This window comes from Haematobia irritans, chromosome 4 (genome assembly GCF_050003625.1).
Source record: "Haematobia irritans isolate KBUSLIRL chromosome 4, ASM5000362v1, whole genome shotgun sequence".
In the NCBI taxonomy this organism is placed as follows: Eukaryota; Metazoa; Arthropoda; class Insecta; order Diptera; family Muscidae; genus Haematobia; species Haematobia irritans.
The window spans coordinates 82,323,897-82,343,696 of NC_134400.1; the positions used below are offsets into that span (position 1 = coordinate 82,323,897).

Below are 19,800 nucleotides of genomic sequence, written 5' to 3' on the forward strand. Positions count from 1 at the left end.
TTATTTGTACACAAAACTGATTTCTTTATATATTGTTTTATTGAAAAGCATAGTTGTGTACATTAATTTTCTGTTTTGTATATGAAATAAATACTTTTGTGTTGTGTTTACTCAAAAAATATGTTTAATTTTAATATTGTTTATATTGCCGATTTGTTGACGATTTTTAAAATGCAAATGCCGATTATGACGATTTTTATTTAAAAAAGTGACGATTTTTCTTGAAATTTTGTTGGCAGCCCTGGAACCACTCATTCTAAGAAACACTTATGTGTGAGGGTGTTTTCGAAAGTTTACGACAAAATATCTAATGGACGTGCATGTGTGCTGCATGTTCACTTGGGATCGTTTGTTAGGTGATAAGAGAGCTAGAAGAATGATAACAGATTATTGTTGTCTTGTTCTAGATTAGGTTAAGATTTTCAATATTCTAGATATAAGTTAATATTCAATAAAGAAATCAGTATTCATTTGGAATCCAAGCCGAACAGTACGGTGTCTTATTCAGAGATTTCAAATGGAGCTCACTTCGGAGGAATGACAATTAATTGTACATGGTCCTTCGATTTTTGGTTTGTACAAAGCTGAGTTTTCCCCCACCAGTGGTAAGAGACTCAGTTGAACCAAAAAACAATCAAATCTCTTTAATAAATTAAGGGAAATAACATAGCCTTTAATGTTCGTGAGCGGGATTATTTTCCCGAGTGTATTTTTCTGAAATGCATTACTTACGCATCCTGGCGAAGATATTATGTTCGTGACTCACGCACGACATTTGGTTGAGTTTTCGTGACTGTGATGTAGTACCGTTAGTACCCAGCAAAAAAAATTGGAAGTTGTTCCACAAACATTTCTTTTAAAGCCCATGCCAGGATCCCCCATCGAGTTTCTTCAACTTCCGATGCAGTCCTTTTGGACAAGTCCACAAACATTTCTTCTTAAGAGCATCGTGGAATACCCCAATGATTTTTTCCCACTTCACGAAATTACATCCTCTCATAGAAGAAAAAATGAACTAAAAGTAAAGTCCTTAATCCAATGAAATTGCACCCAAAAAAATGAACTGTTTTATAGGAAGAATGAACTACCTCGCACGAAAATTGAACTAAATTTTACTCCACATTTTGAGATTTCCACAAAGCGTTGTTAAAACCAGGAAAATTCAATGCCCTGTTGTAAATTTTAACTGCAGTTCACGAAATTACATCCTCTCGTAGAAGAAAAAATGAAGTAAAAGTAAAAAACAAAATCATTGGCGCCAAATCATCATCATTTTAACCATACAGTAGTAGTTCATTCTTACTATTTTTGGGAATCGTACGAAAATCTTCGATTGCTTTAGTTCATATTGAACTTATGTGTACGGTCATTGAACTTTATACTCACGTTTAGTTCATAAAATTTTTGAGACATACTTAAAAAAAAATTAAGATTTCATTAAGCTGCAGAAAATTTCGAAAAAAAATGATAAAATTTAACTACTAGCAAATATTTTTTCCAATAAAAATAAGTTAAATTTAGCGCTAGTTTAACTATGGAAATTTTTTCTGTGTGTTTTTATTTCTAGTATGCCTCAAAAATTTTATGAACAAAACTTGGGTATAAATGTCAGTGACTGTATAAATGTTATCTAAGACTAAAGAAACTTTTTCTACACTTCTCAATAATAGTAAGAATGAACTACGACGCATGGTAAAATAATTCCCAGGTAGTTGCAGTATTAAAAAATCAATAAAAACAACAAAATTCAAGTACATCCAGATGTCAGTTTTGTTTACAAATATAATGTTAGTAAACAAAAGATATTAAATATTTTCAATTTGTTTTGTTTACATTTTAATATTAGTTACCAATAGTAGCCTATGTAACCAATAGTTACCTATGCAACCAGTCATGTTTTTGACAATAATAACCTGTGGCATGTAAAATGTAACCAATAGTAACAAGACATGTTTTTACAGTTGGATGTACTCAGCTGTGAACAGCTGACTGTGATGTAGTACCGTTAGTAGTTGTATCATGCTACGACGTGTTTTTGAGCCAATGAATTTTTTACTTTATGAGAAGGAAGAATTTCAAATTTATTATGGAAATGGAATAAAATGTTGTCCATTTTCCATTTCATTTTCCGATAAAACAGTTCACTGTTTTTCTACACCCAAAGAAATTTGTTAGTAGGGGCAGCAGAAAAGTCTGCTACAACAGCAGAAAGTCTGCTGAAAAGGTTTGGCAACTCTATGTCTGAGTAGACGTGCATTTTACATCGCAGCTGATTTTTCCATATATTATAACGAATTGGTTGGCTTTTTTAATTGCTAACGTTTTCGCATAAATAATACTTAAACTGGCGCTTCTGATATAAACAAATTCCTGAAATATACTGTGTGTATACCACCTTTTCTTATAAAGTATACCAGAGAACGTAACGCTATTTATTGCTGGTATTTCTAACTGTTGCTGTTGTTGTTGCTGCTCGATGTTTTGTTTTTACTAATAAGAACGTAAGTTGTAGCATTTGTAATGAGAAAATTACTAAAACACATGGTTCTATTGCTTGTAAGATATGCTCCAGATGGATACATGCGTCGCGTGCGAACTTAACCGAAAAAAGCTATCGATATTTAAGTCCATAAAATGTACGTCGTTCATTTGTAGTGGATGTGAAAATAACCATGCTGATAATAATGGCAATACGTGTGTTGCAGATGACATTCGAAGCTTGAATAAGAGATTTGATGCATTCCGGGCTGAGCAAACATCTATAAAGGGGTCACTAGGTGAAATTAATTCTGGATACTTGTCTCAGCGAAATTAAAGCTGATATCACGAAATGCATAGAACGTATTGCCAAGGTTGAAGCTTCCGTATGTTCGCAAAATTCATCTTTAGAAATCGAGAATAACAATCTACATAAAAGATTGAACCGATCTGACTTTCTTATTGGTGGACTTCCAGATGGTCTTAATGAACTTACACATACCATTATTGCTATAGGTGCTCGCTTTGGTGCTACCCAATATGATATTAATCATGTATGCTACATAAATAAGAAAAGGAACATCCTTATCAAACTAAATAATGTTTCTATTCGTGATACCATTATGAAAGAATATTTCAAGACCAGGTCGCTCAAAATATGCGATATTCTGCCCTCTTGCAGTGATGTGACAAGTCGTGTTTACCTGAATGATATTTTACCCCCTTGGCTGCCCGTCTTAATTCCGTGTGCTTGAAATTACGTCGCCAGAATGTAATTAGCAAATATAAAATTCTAAATGGTGATGTAGCAAAGGCTAAGGTTGTTCTAATAGATGGTAAGGAGCCTACTTATGATATAAATGGATGTACCAGCATGCTCGGTAAAACCCAAATGACATTGTACAGTGATGTGGTGATGTATATACATAAAGCAATGAATTGGCGCTTGTTTTCTTCTATTAGTATATTTATTTTGTACTCTTTTTCTTTTCCTAATATTATGCGAAATTATTTGATCTTATTTTAATAATCAGCTGTGTGTTAATTATATGATTTGATACGAATTAAGTTATGAAATTGGTAAATGAATTAATATGTATCTTGAGTAATTTGTATTGTCAACCTGATTCTTGGTTCCCCACCATTTTAAGTTGCTTTGAATATAACAATGTCTGATGATAACCTTGGTCCAGTAGTGTACGGCAACTCGTATATTACCACAATGTTAAGCCCATTTCAAAGTTGTCTAATGTATCACATTGGAATTGCAGAAGTTTGAAGAAAAATTTGGAAACATTTGAAGAATCCCATAATCAATTTTTTGCTGAATATTCAAATGTGACAGTAGTTGGGGATTTTAATTGCAATCTTTTTAATATTACAAAAACTATTTCTGTTCGTTCTCTCTGCACGAGATATAATTTATCTATAGCTCATAATTCTAGACCAAGCCATTTTGATTTGAACTTGAGATTAACTGAAATTATGGAGGCGTTAATTAAAGTGAGATCTAGATCCGTAGGTATAGATGGTATTCCGGTGCACTTTATTAAAATCATCTTTCCCTACATTTCTAGTGTAGTGATAGACCTCGTTAATTGCGTAATAATGACTTCTACCTTCCATAGCTCTTGGAAATGTGCCCGGGTTGTGCCAATACTGAAAGGCAGAGTTGTAAATTGTGTTGAGGATCTTATACGAAATATCGATTCTTCCGGCGATTTCGAAAGTTGTGGAGCACATAATGAAGGATCAGATTATGCAGTCTGTCTTTTGTAAGATTACCCACCAAAAAAATTTGGAAGTTCTTCCAAAGGCACAACTTTAAAAGCACTTCCAGAAGATGCACTCCCAATGATGTTCTTTATTTAACTACCCAGGAAGTTCTTTTAATTCAATTTTTTTATAACTTGGTTTTTTCATACTTTTAATGGGTAATTTTAACTTTTTTTGTTTAAAATAGGTTAAACACAGAGTAGGAATTCATAAAATGACACAAATCATTTAAATTTTGTCGAAAAAAAATCTAAATCCAATCTGAAAAAATTGTGGATTTTTGAAAATATTTGAGGTCAAACGTTACCGACAAGCGTTAGAATCCATTAAAAATTATAAAAATTATTTATTTAACAAGATATCACAGAATTTTTTAATTTACATCCAAAACATTAAATTCCGATCACACCTAAAGAAGTGATGCAAACTCAGTGCAACGGCTGTTGAAATGGAGGACTTCCGTCCTATGACAAGCCCATGTTAAATTCATCGCTTCTGCGTCAATTTTGCACCACTTCCGGATCCAAAAAGAACATTTTCATTACTTTTTTGGCGACGCTTTTTTTGCTGGGTAGCAATGGACAGTACGCTTTCCGACTAGGACTTAATACGACCCACTTGCTTTTGAAATAGACTGAATCTATTCGTACCCATATGAATTGTGGTCTTCTTAGTGTTTTGGTGTCCTTAGACTTGTCGAAAACTTTTAATTTAATTAATTTTTTTTCGACTAGTAATGAAGTTAAAGGATCAGTTTAATTTTTCCTTTTCGGCGTTTAGGTTTATACTCTCATATTTGGAGGTAGAAGTCAATTTGTCAGTTAGAATGGCAGCGAATCCAATGTCCGTCCGGTACTATCTGGGGTTCCCCAAGGGTCCGTTCGACCTTCAAACATACACTTCTTCGAGAAATTGTGAGACATTTATGTTCGCCGACGATATTTTTCTATTATTAAAGGGAAATTCTTGCTACAAATTGAAAGTGAAGTAAATTCCTGTTTGGACAGTTTTGCAGATTGGACTTCTGAGAACTACCTCACTGTCAATTCGTCTAAATGTAAGGTCCTAATGTTTGGTAAGAAGCATCGCAGATAATCAATGCCGAGTCTTTTTCTGGGAGATGAGTCTATTGGGTTTGTAAATCGCCACAGGTGCTTGTGGGTTGTTCTAAACACTGATCTCTCTTTCAAGTATCATATTGACTGTTTATCTGGTAAGATATGGTCTTGCTTACGCAAGTTGTTTGCGTCTAGGATATATCTTCCTTTTACCGTCTAGGAGCCACCGTGGTGCAATGGTTAGCATGCCCGCCTTGCATACACAAGGTCGTGGGTTCGATTCCTGCTTCGACCGAACACCAAAAAGTTTCTCAGCGGTGGATTATCCCACCTCAGTAATGCAGGTAACATTTCTGAGGGTTTCAAAGCTTCTCTAAGTGGTTTCACTGCAATGTGGAACGCCGTTCGGACTCGGCTATAAAAAGGAGGTCCCTTGTCATTGAGCTTAACATGGAATCGGGCAGCACTCAGTGATAAGAGAGAAGTTCACCAATGTTGTATCACAATGGACTGAATAGTCTAAGTGAGCCCGATACATCGGGCTGCCAACTAACCTAACCTAACCTAACCTTTACCGTCAGGCGTATAGTTGCTCATGCCCTAATGATGTCCCAAGTTCTTTATGGTTTTGAGGTTTATTCGGTATGTATTACGATTAAAGGTGTGCGCGTGACTAATACTTTACTTACGCTCACGCACATTCACGCACATTCACGCACGATATTGCTTGGTCACGCTCACGCACACTCACGAAAAGAAAATTTGTACTCACGCACGAAAATGTCGTGACTCACGAAAATTACCATGATTCACGAAAAATATCGTGACTCACGAAAAATGTCGTGACTCACTAATAATTTTATGAGTAATTTACCTTAGCGACGTGTTTGAAAATATGAGCATTATTAAAATCGAGAGCTTTAAATATTACACTCTTAACATCCCAGGTGTCACTAAAATTGTAAATGAATTTAACTCTTAAGGGTTTATGTTGGTGAGCGGGATTATTTTCTTGAGGGTAATTCGTTACTCACACACACTCACGAAGATATTATTTTCGTGACCCACGCTCACGCACACTCACGCCGCAGCCATACTATAGGTATTGCCTTTCGTGAGTCACGACAATTTCGTGTCACGTGCACACCTGCATCTAGATAGGGTTAAGCGTGTAGCCAATGCGATTATCCGTTTTGTATACAAGGTACGTCGAAGGGTTCATATTTCAGTAAGGAATTTTGTTGGCTGTTCATTTGGAAACTTTATCCTTCTTTTATACATTGATAACCAGTACCAGACCGATTCCTCTCAGGAGTGCGTTTATTTTTTCAAGATCGGTTAGGAATCCGCAAATTTTTATTCCTAGAATTAGGAACAATGTATATGCTAGATCATTTTTGGTGAGAGTGGCTAGAAGTTGGAATGTTCTGCCTTATGCTTTGAGATTTTTTTTCACGCTCACGCACACTCACGAAAAGAAAATTTGTACTCACGCACGAAAATGTCGTGACTCACGAAAATTACCATGATTCACGAAAAATATCCTGACTCACGAAAAATGTCGTGACTCACTAATAATTTTATGAGTAATTTACCTTAGCGACGTGTTTGAAAATATGAGCATTATTAAAATCGAGAGCTTTAAATATTACACTCTTAACATCCCAGGTGTCACTAAAATTGTAAATGAATTTAACTCTTAAGGGTTTATGTTGGTGAGCGGGATTATTTTCTTGAGGGTAATTCGTTACTCACACACACTCACGAAGATATTATTTTCGTGACCCACGCTCACGCACACTCACGCCGCAGCCATACTATAGGTATTGCCTTTCGTGAGTCACGACAATTTCGTGTCACGTGCACACCTGCATCTAGATAGGGTTAAGCGTGTAGCCAATGCGATTATCCGTTTTGTATACAAGGTACGTCGAAGGGTTCATATTTCAGTAAGGAATTTTGTTGGCTGTTCATTTGGAAACTTTATCCTTCTTTTATACATTGATAACCAGTACCAGACCGATTCCTCTCAGGAGTGCATTTATTTTTTCAAGATCGGTTAGGAATCCGCAAATTTTTATTCCTAGAATTAGGAACAATGTATATGCTAGATCATTTTTGGTGAGAGTGGTTAGAAGTTGGAATGTTCTGCCTTATGCTTTGAGATTTTTTTCCCATACTAACAATGTGTTCAGCTTGAAATTGCTTCAGGCCTTTCCGGCTGAAGTCTTGTGATTTCAATATGATGATCTTGCATGGTTGTATATATTTTTATTACCCTGGAGTTTCTGTGCTCGTGGACCACATACTATAGGTATTGCCTTTTTATAATTTCTTGTTTACTTTTTTTTAATGGCTGGGGAGCCTTGAATCAAGTTTAGTATTATAAGGTTTTTGTTTTTATACCCTCCACCATAGGATGGGGGTATATTAACTTTGTCATTCCGTTTGTAACACATCGAAATATTGCTCTAAGACCCCATAAAGTATATATATTCTGGGTCGTGGTGAAATTCTGAGTCGATCTGAGCATGTCCGTCCGTCTGTTGAAATCACGCTAACTTCCGAACGAAACAAGCTATCGACTTGAAACTTGGCACAAGTAGTTGTTATTGATGTAGGTCGGATGGTATTGCAAATGGGCCATATCGGTCCACTTTTACGTATAGCCCCCATATAAACGGACCCCCAAATTTGGCTTGCGATTGCTCTAAGAGAAGCAAATTTCATCCGATCCGGCTGAAATTTGGTACATGGTGTTAGTATATGGTCCCTAACAACCATGCAAAAATTGGTCCATATCGGTCCACTTTTACGTATAGCCCCCATATAAACGGACCCCCAAATTTGGCTTGCGATCGCTCTAAGAGAAGCAAATTTCATCCGATCCGGTACATGGTGTTAGTATATAGTCTCTAACAACCATGCAAAAATTGGTCCACATCGGTCCATAATTATATATAGCCCCCATATAAACCGATCCCCCGATTTGGCTTGCGGAGCCTCTAAGAGAAGCAAATTTCATCCGATCCGGCTGAAATTTGGTACATGGTGTTGGTATATGTTCTTTAATGACCATGCAAAAATTGGTCCATATCGGTCCATAATTATATATAGCCCCCATATAAATCGATTCCCAGATTTGTCCTCCGGAGCCTCTTGGAGGAGCAAAATTCATCCGATCCGGTTGAAATTTGGAACATGGTGTTAGAATGTCGTCTCTAACAAACACGCAAGAATTGGTCCATATCGGTCCATAATTATATGCAGCCCCCATATAAACCGTTCCCCAGATTTGACCTCCGGAGCCTCTTGGAGGAGCAAAATTCATCCGATCCGGTTGAAATTTCCAACGTGATGTTTGTATATGGTCTCTAACATCCATGCAAAAATTGGTCCATATCGGTCTATAGTTATATATAGCCGATCCACAATCACACAAAAATTGGTCCATATCGGTTCATATTCATGGTTGCCACTCGAGCCAAAAATAATCTACCAAAATGTTATTTTTATGGAAAACATTGTCAAAATGTTCTATAGAAAATTTTGTAAAAATTTTATTTCTATAGAAAATTTTGTCAAAATTTTATTTCTATAGACATTTTTTTTCAAATTTTATTTCTATAGAAAATTTTTTCCAAACTTTACTTCTATAGAAAATTTTTTCCAAATTTTACTTCCATAGAAAATGTTGTCAAAATTTTATTTTGTCAAAATTTTTATTTCTATAGAAACTTTAAACTTAATTATATACGTATTCAATCGGCCTTTTTTAGTTTAATATATACTACGTATGGACTACCTTGTAATTTAGAAGACGGTGTTAGGAAGTTTTAAGATACCTTGCCATCGGCAAGTGTTACCGCAACCCAAGTAATTCGATTGTGGATGACAGTCTTCAGTAGGAGTTTCTACGCAATCCATGGTGGAGGGTACATAAGGCCTGGCCGAACTTACGGCCGTATACACTTATTTTACTTCCTTTAGCTTTATTCTAGCTACTTAAGATATATCCAATAACTTAGATATTGTTGTTTATTGTAATATATATTATTGGCCACGTTGGCTTCATATTACAAATATGTTCAATATGTATTACAAATATAATTCAATATTACACTAAAACATGTTTTAGCTTGGCTGAAACAAATAAAAATGTCAACTTAGGAGCTATCCTAACCCAATTAAAATAATATTTTATGAATATCTATAGTATTTGCCCAAAAATCTGACTATTTATCAAATTGAGGCATAACAGCAAAAAAACAAGTATATACGGCCGCAAGTTCGGCCAGGCCGAATCTTATGTACCCACCACCATGGATTGCGTAGAAACTTCTACGAAAGACTGTCATCCACAATCGAATTACTTGGGTTGTGGTATCTTAAAACTTCTTATTCCTGCATGGTTGTTGGATACCATATACTAACATCACGTACCAAATTTCAACCGAATGGGAAGAATTTTGCTCTTCCAAGGGGCTCTGGAGGTCAAATCTGGGGACCGGTTTATATGGGGCCTATATATAATTATGGACCGATATCGCCCAATTTTTGCATGGGAGTTTGAGGCCATATATTAACACCACGTACCAAATTTCAACTGAATCAGATGAATTTTGGTCTTCCAAGAGGTTCCGGAGGTCAAATCTGGTGATCGGTTTATATGGGGGCTATATATAATTATGAACCGATGTGGACCAATTTTTGCATGGTTGTTAGAGACCATATACTAACATCACGTACCAAATTTCAGCCGGATCGGATGAAATTTGCTTCTCTTAGAGGCCTCGCAATCCAAATCGGGGGATCGGTTTATATGGGGGCTATATATAATTATGGACCGATGTGGACCAATTTTTGCATGGTTGTTCGAGACCATATACTAACACCATGTACCAAATTTCAGCCGGATCGGATGAAATTTGCTTCTCTTAGAGGCCTCGCAAGCCAAATCGGGGGATATGTTTATATGGGGGCTATATATAATTATGGACCGATGTGGACCAATTTTTGCATGGTTGTTAGAGACCCTATACTGACACCATGTACCAAATTGCCGCCGAATCGGATGAAATTTGCTTCTCTTAGGGGCCTCGCAAGTCAAATCGGGGGATCGGTTTATATGGGGGCTATATATAATTATGGACCGATGTGGACCAATTTTTGCATGGTTGTTAGAGACCATATACTAACACCATATACCAAATTTCAGCCGGATCGGATGAAATTTGCTTCTCTTAGAGGCCTCGCAAGCCAAATTTTGGGGTCCGTTTATATGGGGGCTATACGTAAAAGTGGACCGATATGGCCCATTTGCAATACCATCCGACCTACATCAATAACAACTACTTGTGCCAAGTTTCAAGTCGATAGCTTGTTTCGTTCGGAAGTTAGCGTGATTTCAACAGACGGACGGACGGACGGACGGACGGACATGCTCATATCGACTCAGAATTTCACCACGACCCAGAATATATATACTTTATGGGGTCTTAGAGCAATATTTCGATGTGTTACAAACGGAATGACAAAGTTAATATACCCCCCATCCTACACGGATGAAAAAGACTGTTTTTCATATGTTTGGCTATAAACATTATATGTTTGGAACACAAATTTTTAAACACAATATTTTTGAGTGCAAGCATATAATGTTCATAAACTAGCATAACATGTTTGGGACATATATGTTAATATGTTAGAACATATTATGTTTGGGACATAAAATGTTTTTAAATATAATATGCTTGGATGCAAACATATATTAATTTAGAAATAGCCTATAAACATATATGTGTTTAGTAGCTTGGAGCGCCATTTTACAGGGAGCGATATTGAATAAAGTTGGTGGTTGTTGCTTGTTATTACAAAATTAACATTTTATTTTTCCTTGGCAATTGATCAGCTACTTCTTTGATCCTTACAAACTGTGTGGTCCGCTGTTCGAATCCCCGTCCGGCAAAAGGTAAAATTAAAATAAAAAAATCATACAATTGAATAATTTCTTCTACAATGTTTGTATTACAGTAAAAGGTGCTAAGAACTAAAAAATCTCGTGGAAGTGAGGAAGATGTGGGGGAATATACAATTAGGCAGAAACAAAATTTTGAGCATTCAGGTCGAAAACCTATGTTGTTAGCACCTATATTACCTGTTTATTTTCATAATTCATTACGATTGTAAATATATAAATAAATAAATAAAATGTTGAGCACAATATTGTTTGGGAGAATTTTTTTAATCATATAATATTTTTGGGTGCAAAATGCTTCCAAACATATTATATGTTCACATAATAACACATTGTTTTTTAGAAGACAACATTATTGAATTTGGATGCAAAAATACAAAATGTTTGGAACTTAGACTACCCAAACATATATTGTTTAGACCAATATGCTTTCAAACATATTATATATTGGAAGAGATCAAACATATAAATGTTTGGGCAATAGCCAAAAATGTATATGCTTGAAGCAAAATATGTTTGGGAGTATATGTTACAGAAGCGATTTTTTGGGAGCGTGTATGGTGGTGGGTATAAAAATGTTTGATCGTAAGTACGAGTATATTAAATACAGTGCAAAAATATACCAAAAACTACTTTTGGTTCCTTAATATGCTTTGGGGAAAAATTTATAACCTAAAAATTTAATAATTTGTTGTTCGCTAGACCCTGAAGTACAAAAATGTAACAGTCGGTCTTGTTGATTATATGTTAAATATTTTTTTCGTGCTCTTACCTCGTTAATATTTCTCAAATCGTGAATGTGAACCTGACCACTTAGATCACAACTTATCACCATGGGGTGGCCGTTGAAATTTGCCTTGAGTAGGGATGAAGTGGTGAATTGATGTCTTTTCATGTGCGATATTTCCACTTGGCGTTTCATTACCGTCGAACAATGTAGTAAGGAACCATCATTACCACCAACGACAAAATCGTTAACACTGAGTACTAGAAGACAGGTAATTTCCATTGGTACGTTCGATGGAAGTTTAATGTGAAACCTGAATGACGTAAAAATGAGCAATGGCAACGACAATGAGAGAGATGATGACATGAAGATTATTGGCTTGGTTACTCACTCGGCCTCCTTTATTAGTTCTGTGCCTAAACGCCATTGAACTACATGCCCACTATCATGAGCGGTGAGGAAAGTTTGTTCATTGGTCCAATCGATGGCTATGGCATAACCATGCAACAATGAACCGTGATACATTTCAATAATCTCGGTGGACTTGATGTTTTGTTCGTATCTCCATAAGTAAATATCACCATCCATGGTGGAACCAGCAAACATACATTTGTTGAAGGGATTGGTGCAAAGGCTACGGAGGCAGGCTTTAATGGGCACACGTTTAGTTTCTCTCCACACCACATAGGAGTTTTGTTCACGCTTCGGAACAAACAGATATAATTTCTGATCAACGTGTTCACACCAATCATCATCGTGTGGCGATATTGTGCTAATGAGAAGAACAGGAGCATTATTTGTCTGCACCGACAACCAAATAGCTATGCCTTGAGAGTTCTCTAGAGCTTCCAATGAAATTCTTTGGTAGGGTAAAATTTCGGGGTCATTATTAGCTTTATATGCATTTCCTCCACTGAAATCTGGTGTACATCCTTTCAGAAGCTCCTTCTCAACATTGGGTAATATTCTTTGCAACCAAATGGCCAAATGCCGTTCATCGACCACTGCTTCAATCACACCAGCAGTGAACACATTAGTTTGTGTTTCTTGGTTATTGGTTTCACCAGTTGATGATGATGCGTCGATTTTAGAAGGTAGTGGGTCAGTGGCAGTATTTTTATGGATCAATTTTAGTTGCTTTTCCTCGGAGTGGTTAGCTTTGAATTCGATTACAGAAGACGAGTGCTCCGATAACTCTTCCATGTTGGAGATTTTGATATCAACTATTTTCCTTATTGATTCTATGGTAAACATTGGTGGCCACATTCCTACATGAATAATAGCGTTTCCATGGATACGCGCAACAACATCTTAAGGGATGAAGTTTTCATAGTGGGGCCTTTCGGCCAAGGAAAATAAGTACAAAGGGCTCTAAGTCCGATAGAACCATTATGAGAGAATAACAACAATGTACCCAATTTGAAGGCGATCAGTTGGAAAATTTTAATGACAGACCATGCATGTATGTAAATATCACATAGTACATATTTTTAACGATAATATCTAAATTTGATGATAAATAAATGCACTGAAAAAGAAGTATGCTAAAGATTTTGGTATTGATTCCGAGCGGAGAATTGTAATAAGGATAAATTTAAGTTAACGACAATTTAAATTTTCAAATTCAGACTCGACATCAAGTAAAAATTATGATATGTTTCAAGTAAAAAAGTCTTTCAATAAAAACATGTCCTATTTTTTAACGAATTTTTGCATTGTAGTCAAGATGCAAAAAGCTATCATATTTAAAGACGATTTCATTAATTTTGAAGAAGTTTTCTTAATTATTAAAGTCAAGTTGACCTTAGCCAAACAATTATTTTTTCATGTTAAGATACACATTTTTAAGTCGAATCACTTATCTATAAAGACAGAACGACTTCATTGGAAATTTTATCGACTTTTGGACAAGGAAAAATATAAGAGAAATGTGTCTTCTACGCTAAGCAAAATTCGCATTCGTATTTTAAGAATATGAAATCTTTGGCGTCACGACAATATTTTTTCAGTGTAATTAGAATAATGAAAAATTTGGCGATATATGCAAATACTACACTCTCTAAAATCGCTTTTGTAAACTACACGCTCACAAAAAATCGCTTCTGTAACATATACTCCCAAACATATTTTGCTTCAAGCATATACATTTTTGGCTATTGCCCAAACATTTATATGTTTGATCTCTTCCAATATATAATATGTTTGAAAGCATATTGGTCTAAACAATATATGTTTGGGTAGTCAATTTCCAAACATTTTGTATTTTTGCATACAAATTCAATAATGTTGTCTTCCAAAAAACAATATGTTTTTATGTGAACATATAATATGTTTGGAAGCATTTTGCACCCAAAAATATTATATGCTTAAAAAAAATTCTCCCAAACAATATTGTGCTCAAAATTTTATTTATTTATTTATATATTTACAATCATAATGAATTATGAAAATAAACAGGTAATATAGGTGCTAACAACATAGGTTTTCGACCTGAATGCTCAAAATTTTGTTTCTGCCCAATTGTATATTCCCCCACATCTTTCTCACTTCCACGAGATTTTTTAGTTCTTAGCACCTTTTTCTGTAATACAAACATTGTAGAAGAAATTATTCAATTGTATGATTTTTTTTATTTTAATTTTACCTTTTGCCGGACGGGGATTCGAACAGCGGACCACACAGTTTTTAAGGATCAAAGAAGTAGCTGATCAATTGCCCAAGGAAAAATAAAATGTTAATTTTGTAATAACAAGCAACAACCACCAACTTAATTCAATATCGCTCCCTGTTAAATAGCGCTCCAAGCTACTAGACACATGTATGTTTATAGGCTATTTCTAAATTAATATATGTTTGCATCCAAGCATATTATATTTAAAAACATTTTATGTCCCAAACATAATATGTTCTAACATATTAACATATATGTCCCAAACATGTTATGCTAGTTTATGAACATTATATGCTTGCACTCACAAATATTGTGTTTACAAATTTGTGTTCCAAACATATAATGTTTATAGCCAAACATATGAAAAACATTCTTTTTCATCCGTGTATATTCCCAAATACATTTTGCTTCAGCATATACTGTGGCGAGCATTGGAGGGTGAATATTAACCACCTACACAGAAAAAAAAAGTGTCTCGTAAATTTAAGAAGATTTTTACTATAATTTATTACAAGAATTTTCCAGAATTTTAGTTCATTTTTCGTATCTTCAACGAAAATTAACTACTCGAAAGGAAATTTTACAAATTCTAAGTAGCAATCGTTTAGTTCATGGCCTACAAAATACGATGGAAATTTCCTTAAAAATTTTCTTAACTGGTAGTTCAAAATTCGTTTGTCATGCTATAAAACTACTTGTGAAATGTAAAGTACTTTCTAAATAAGATTACTATAAGATTTTTTTGTATGAGAAAATATTTTTTTTACGAAAAATGAACTTGAAAGTGGATAGCAATTTCTTACTGACAATTCCTATAGTTAATAATTGTTGGTAGAAAATTACCCAATGAAATATTTTTAGTTCACATGTAATTAAATTTATAGACATTTTCGCCAAAAATGGTAGATAACATTTCATGAAGTTTTTGCAAATTTTAAGTTAAACGTTTCATCGTTCATAAACTGGTGTGACTTTACGAATATTATTCTTAGATTAAATTGTCAGTAGATGCGATGGACTAATGCATAGTACATATATCTTTATCGGCATAGTGGAATGTGATTAATGTAAAGATGTTGTTACTTGAGTTTTGTTGTGTATACATGAGCGTGGGGTTGTTTTTATTTTTGTTCATTTAGTGTTTTGTGTGTGTGTGTTTGTTATTCGCGGATAGTTTATTTGGCTGGATGAGGTGTTGGTTTCAATAAAGGCACATGTGTTTTTGTTGTTGTACACACAAAAAAATTTCACGAAAATTTTTCCAATTAAAATTTTAATTGAGTTTTAAAAAATGTTCAATTAAAAATTTAATTGATTCAACAAATTTTTTAATTGAAAAAAAAAATCAATCACAAAAATAATGGTATCAATTAATTTTTTAATTGGATCAATTAACTTTTTAATTGACCTTCAATTAATTTTTTAATTGATACTATCATTTCTGTGATTGAAGACATTTCAATTAAAAATTAATTAGATCAATTAATTTTGTGATTGAATCAGAAAAAAATTTGTTTTGTGTGTAGGAATGTTTTGGCTTTGCTTGGTTTTGTTTGGCATGCTCCAGTTGTATAGTTGGCGTGGCGTGGGCGGTTGCATCTTTTAAACAGGTGTGCAACAAGGGAAAAGGGAATATAAAGGCATGGAATAGTTTGGATTTTTGAGACATATATTGGTGTTTGTTTATTAAACCTTTTAAATGAAAGTTATTAATATTTTATCGGTAGTTTAGAAAAAATTTATTAAGAATATTTAGGAAAATATATTGAAATTGAAAGTGTATTGGAATTTTTATTATTCAATGTAAAAAATTAATATTCAATTCCAGATGAATTTGGAAAATTTTTGTTATATCTCAGCGTATAGTTTAGTCATAAATTGGTAAGTATTTTTTTAATACGACTTTCTTTTAAAAAGAATATTTTGCATGTATATTATTATTTGTTATTTTTTTTTTGGAAACCAGTTTAATGGTTTTCTTTGTTGTAAAAGTAGGGTTTCCATATGGATAATTTTCAAAAGAGAACTTTCGCTTTAAAAAAAGAGAACATTTTAACTAAAAAAGTTTACAATAAAAAAATGCTTTATTAAATAATTAATAATTTTATTGATGTTAAAATTAAAATAATAATAGTTTCTAATGATAGAAGCAATGAAATAAATATATAATAAAACAATAAAAAACAAAAAGAATCACATTTTCTTAAAAAATAAACAGAATAAATTCAAAAATACGCTGTCAAAAATAAAACACACATGTTCCTATGATCTCGCCCACAATTGACGACGACAACGTATTGGCGTATTTACGTCGTACGTTCAATTACATCTATTCTAATTTTTACGCAGTACGTCGAAACGTCGCAATTGTGTTCCGGCCTTTAATATGTCAACAGATTTAACCCAGTAAACAAGTAGTGGCGAACAATTGTGGCGAATTGCTACGAAATAAATAAAATTCCATCAATCTATGATTTTTTTTTGAAATAGAGTACATAAAGAGCACTGTTGGACATAAAAATACGGCATCAAAAAAATAGAGTGAACAAAAAGATACGAACACAAAAAGAGAACATGTTCTCTTTAAAAGAGATGTAACGGACAGCCTATGTAAAAGCAATATTTAATTTCAGAGCAACTCCAGGTGGATTCGAACAAATTTAAAAAATAGAGAATTGGTAAGTTATCTTTTAAAAATTGGCTTTCTTTCAACTAGAATATTTACGTTTTATGACCTTTTCATCATCAAAATTACAGGTTTTTAACACCTTATTTTAGTATTTCTTTAATCAATTTTTTTGGAAACCAATGTAATATTTTTAATGTAAAAAACAAATATTTAATTTTAGTACTCCGTTGCTTGTAATTTAATAGTGAATTGGTTAGGACTCTTTAACTTTCTTTTAGCCAGAATATTTGGGTTTTTTATGCATATTATTATTTTTTTCATTAGATTTTTTGGAAGCCTATTTAATAATTTTATTTTATGTAAAAAATAAATATTTAATTTCAGAGTAACCCAAATAAATTTGGACAGCTTTTTATATTTCCCCTCAGCGTACAATTTAATAGAGAATTGGTAAGTTTTATATTAAAACTTTGGCTTTCTTTCAATTAGAATATTTATTTTATTATATCCTTCACAGCTAAAATGAAGAATTAAAAAATTATATTTCATTACATGGTGTTAATTTTTAACAATTTTCATTATTGCTTCCATTTTTTCCAGCAAGATATGTGAAAAAATTACCTACGATGAATAAAAAAAGGATAAGTCAAAATGCCCAAACAGCGAGTTCAAATGAACTACTCTCTGTTCCACGTGGTCATAATTTTTATTCACAAAAAAAAAAAAAAACATTGTATTAAGAACTTTCATCATAAGTTTTTATAATAAAGTACTTTTGCTTAAAGAAAGTTTAATTTTAATATATGAAATTTTTCATAATATTAAAATTTCATAATTATTTAATTTCTATGTACTGTGGAATGATTGATTTAAAAATAGTTTAGTCGCCGACATTTTAAAGAGACTGTTAACCAATTTTTATTATCGGGTTTCCCAAAAAATAAGCAAGTAAACCAAATTAAGACTGACTTTTTAACTTGGTAGGGGTATATAAATCTTATGGTGTTGTAAAAATGAACTAAAATACAATGTTATAGATGAACTAAAATTTAAGAGAACTGGACAAGTTGAAAAAATCTTAAGGGCAAAATCATGGTCAATATTACTACAGTCTAGTTCATTTTGCAATGGAAAAGGTTTCACTGTTTTTTCAGTGTATAGCAGCGATAGTCCACCTGCTCCCAACCGCCCACTAATGGGCTATACGGACGTTTTGGTGGGCGGTAGGATTTTCCTATGTATATTATATATTTTAACGATCTTATTGCTCATACATTGTTCTTCAACCGTCGAACTGAACGGACGTGTTTTTTAATAGCGGAGTATTTCATCGTAATAAGTACTTATTACGAATTTCACATGTGGTGGAAATAATAAACCACCATGCAGCGAAATTCAAAGTCATCCACTGGGTTGCTAACTTCAGGGCCCAGTGGACGGGTAACGACTGAAGTTATAAATTTGGGCAGCGACCAAGAGTCAGGCCCAATTAATCGACCTGTAGACGGGTCGACTGGCGGTGACACTTTGGCAAGTCGAACCTTTTCTAAGGTGACGACATCAAAAGGAGGCAATCCCTCTCGAAAGAGATTCAAGGAACGAAGAAATGCTTTGTTTATCCTAAAGAAATTAGGATCAGTCGACCCAAGCACGTTGTCGGCTAAGCAAAGCGATTCCTTAAAATGGGCTCAAGGAATTCTTGAAGCTGGAAAAAGGGAACGATCACCGGATGAGCTACCATCCTCTAAACGGGATCAAAGATCGTTTGCCTCAGTTGCAAAAGACAGCCTTGTGATGGCTATTATTAATAAAGGAGCATTGGACGGTATGATTCCAAGGCAAAAATGGGGGGAAATTGAGAACGCGATGTCTGGTGTCTACTCAGAGGTGCGAAAAAAGTTTCCCGGACCAAGTCCTCGACGGCAAGATGCTGGATGGTATCAAGGACGATATAAGTTAATAGCTTTTGCAGACCAGAGGTCTATGGATTGCTTTAAAGCTGCATTGATGCTAATTGGTGAAGTTTGGGAAGGAGCCGCTTTGGAGTTAGTCGATAAAAAAGACATACCGGCTAAACCTTCTTCCAACCGCCGATTGGAAGGTTGGTCGTTTGGATGAGGTGGATGGACCAAGACGACATGCGGTGTTTATATTAAACATAGAGTCGCTGCCACATCTAGCCCAGACCCAAGGACGCGTAAGTTATGGCTTTCATGATATCCATATGAAGGTATACAAAAGCGATCAGCCAAAGGATACCGAAACGGACAAGCCTCCGGTAGAGTCAGCAGTGAAAAAATCTCCTAGCGAAGCCGAAGGAGACATAAAGCCTGCAGACTATAGCGAAAATCATATGCGGGAAGTTTCTACAGGCTCAAGCCTCACCAAAGCTGAACCGCGGATTGTTGCGAGAGTCACCGAGATCTGTGAAGAGGAAGCCCTTGATGACTCAATTGAAGCGGCTGATGTGACGGTGGTTGAAAA

At 34.4% G+C, this 19,800-nt stretch overlaps 1 protein-coding gene across 1 annotated transcript in view; it reads right to left on the reverse strand.

The window, feature by feature from the left end:
* LOC142236422 (uncharacterized) overlaps positions 1 to 13,288 on the reverse strand; it is a 31,430-nt gene extending 18,142 nt beyond the window's left edge. The window contains exons 1-2 of the mRNA XM_075307657.1: positions 12,408 to 13,288; positions 12,062 to 12,329 (exon numbers count right to left, since the gene is read on the reverse strand). Coding sequence (XP_075163772.1) covers positions 12,062 to 12,329; positions 12,408 to 13,282 — 1,143 coding nt within the window. The 5' untranslated portion in view covers positions 13,283 to 13,288. The remainder of the gene's footprint in view (positions 1 to 12,061; positions 12,330 to 12,407) is intronic.
* Between the last annotated feature and the right edge of the window lie 6,512 nt (positions 13,289 to 19,800).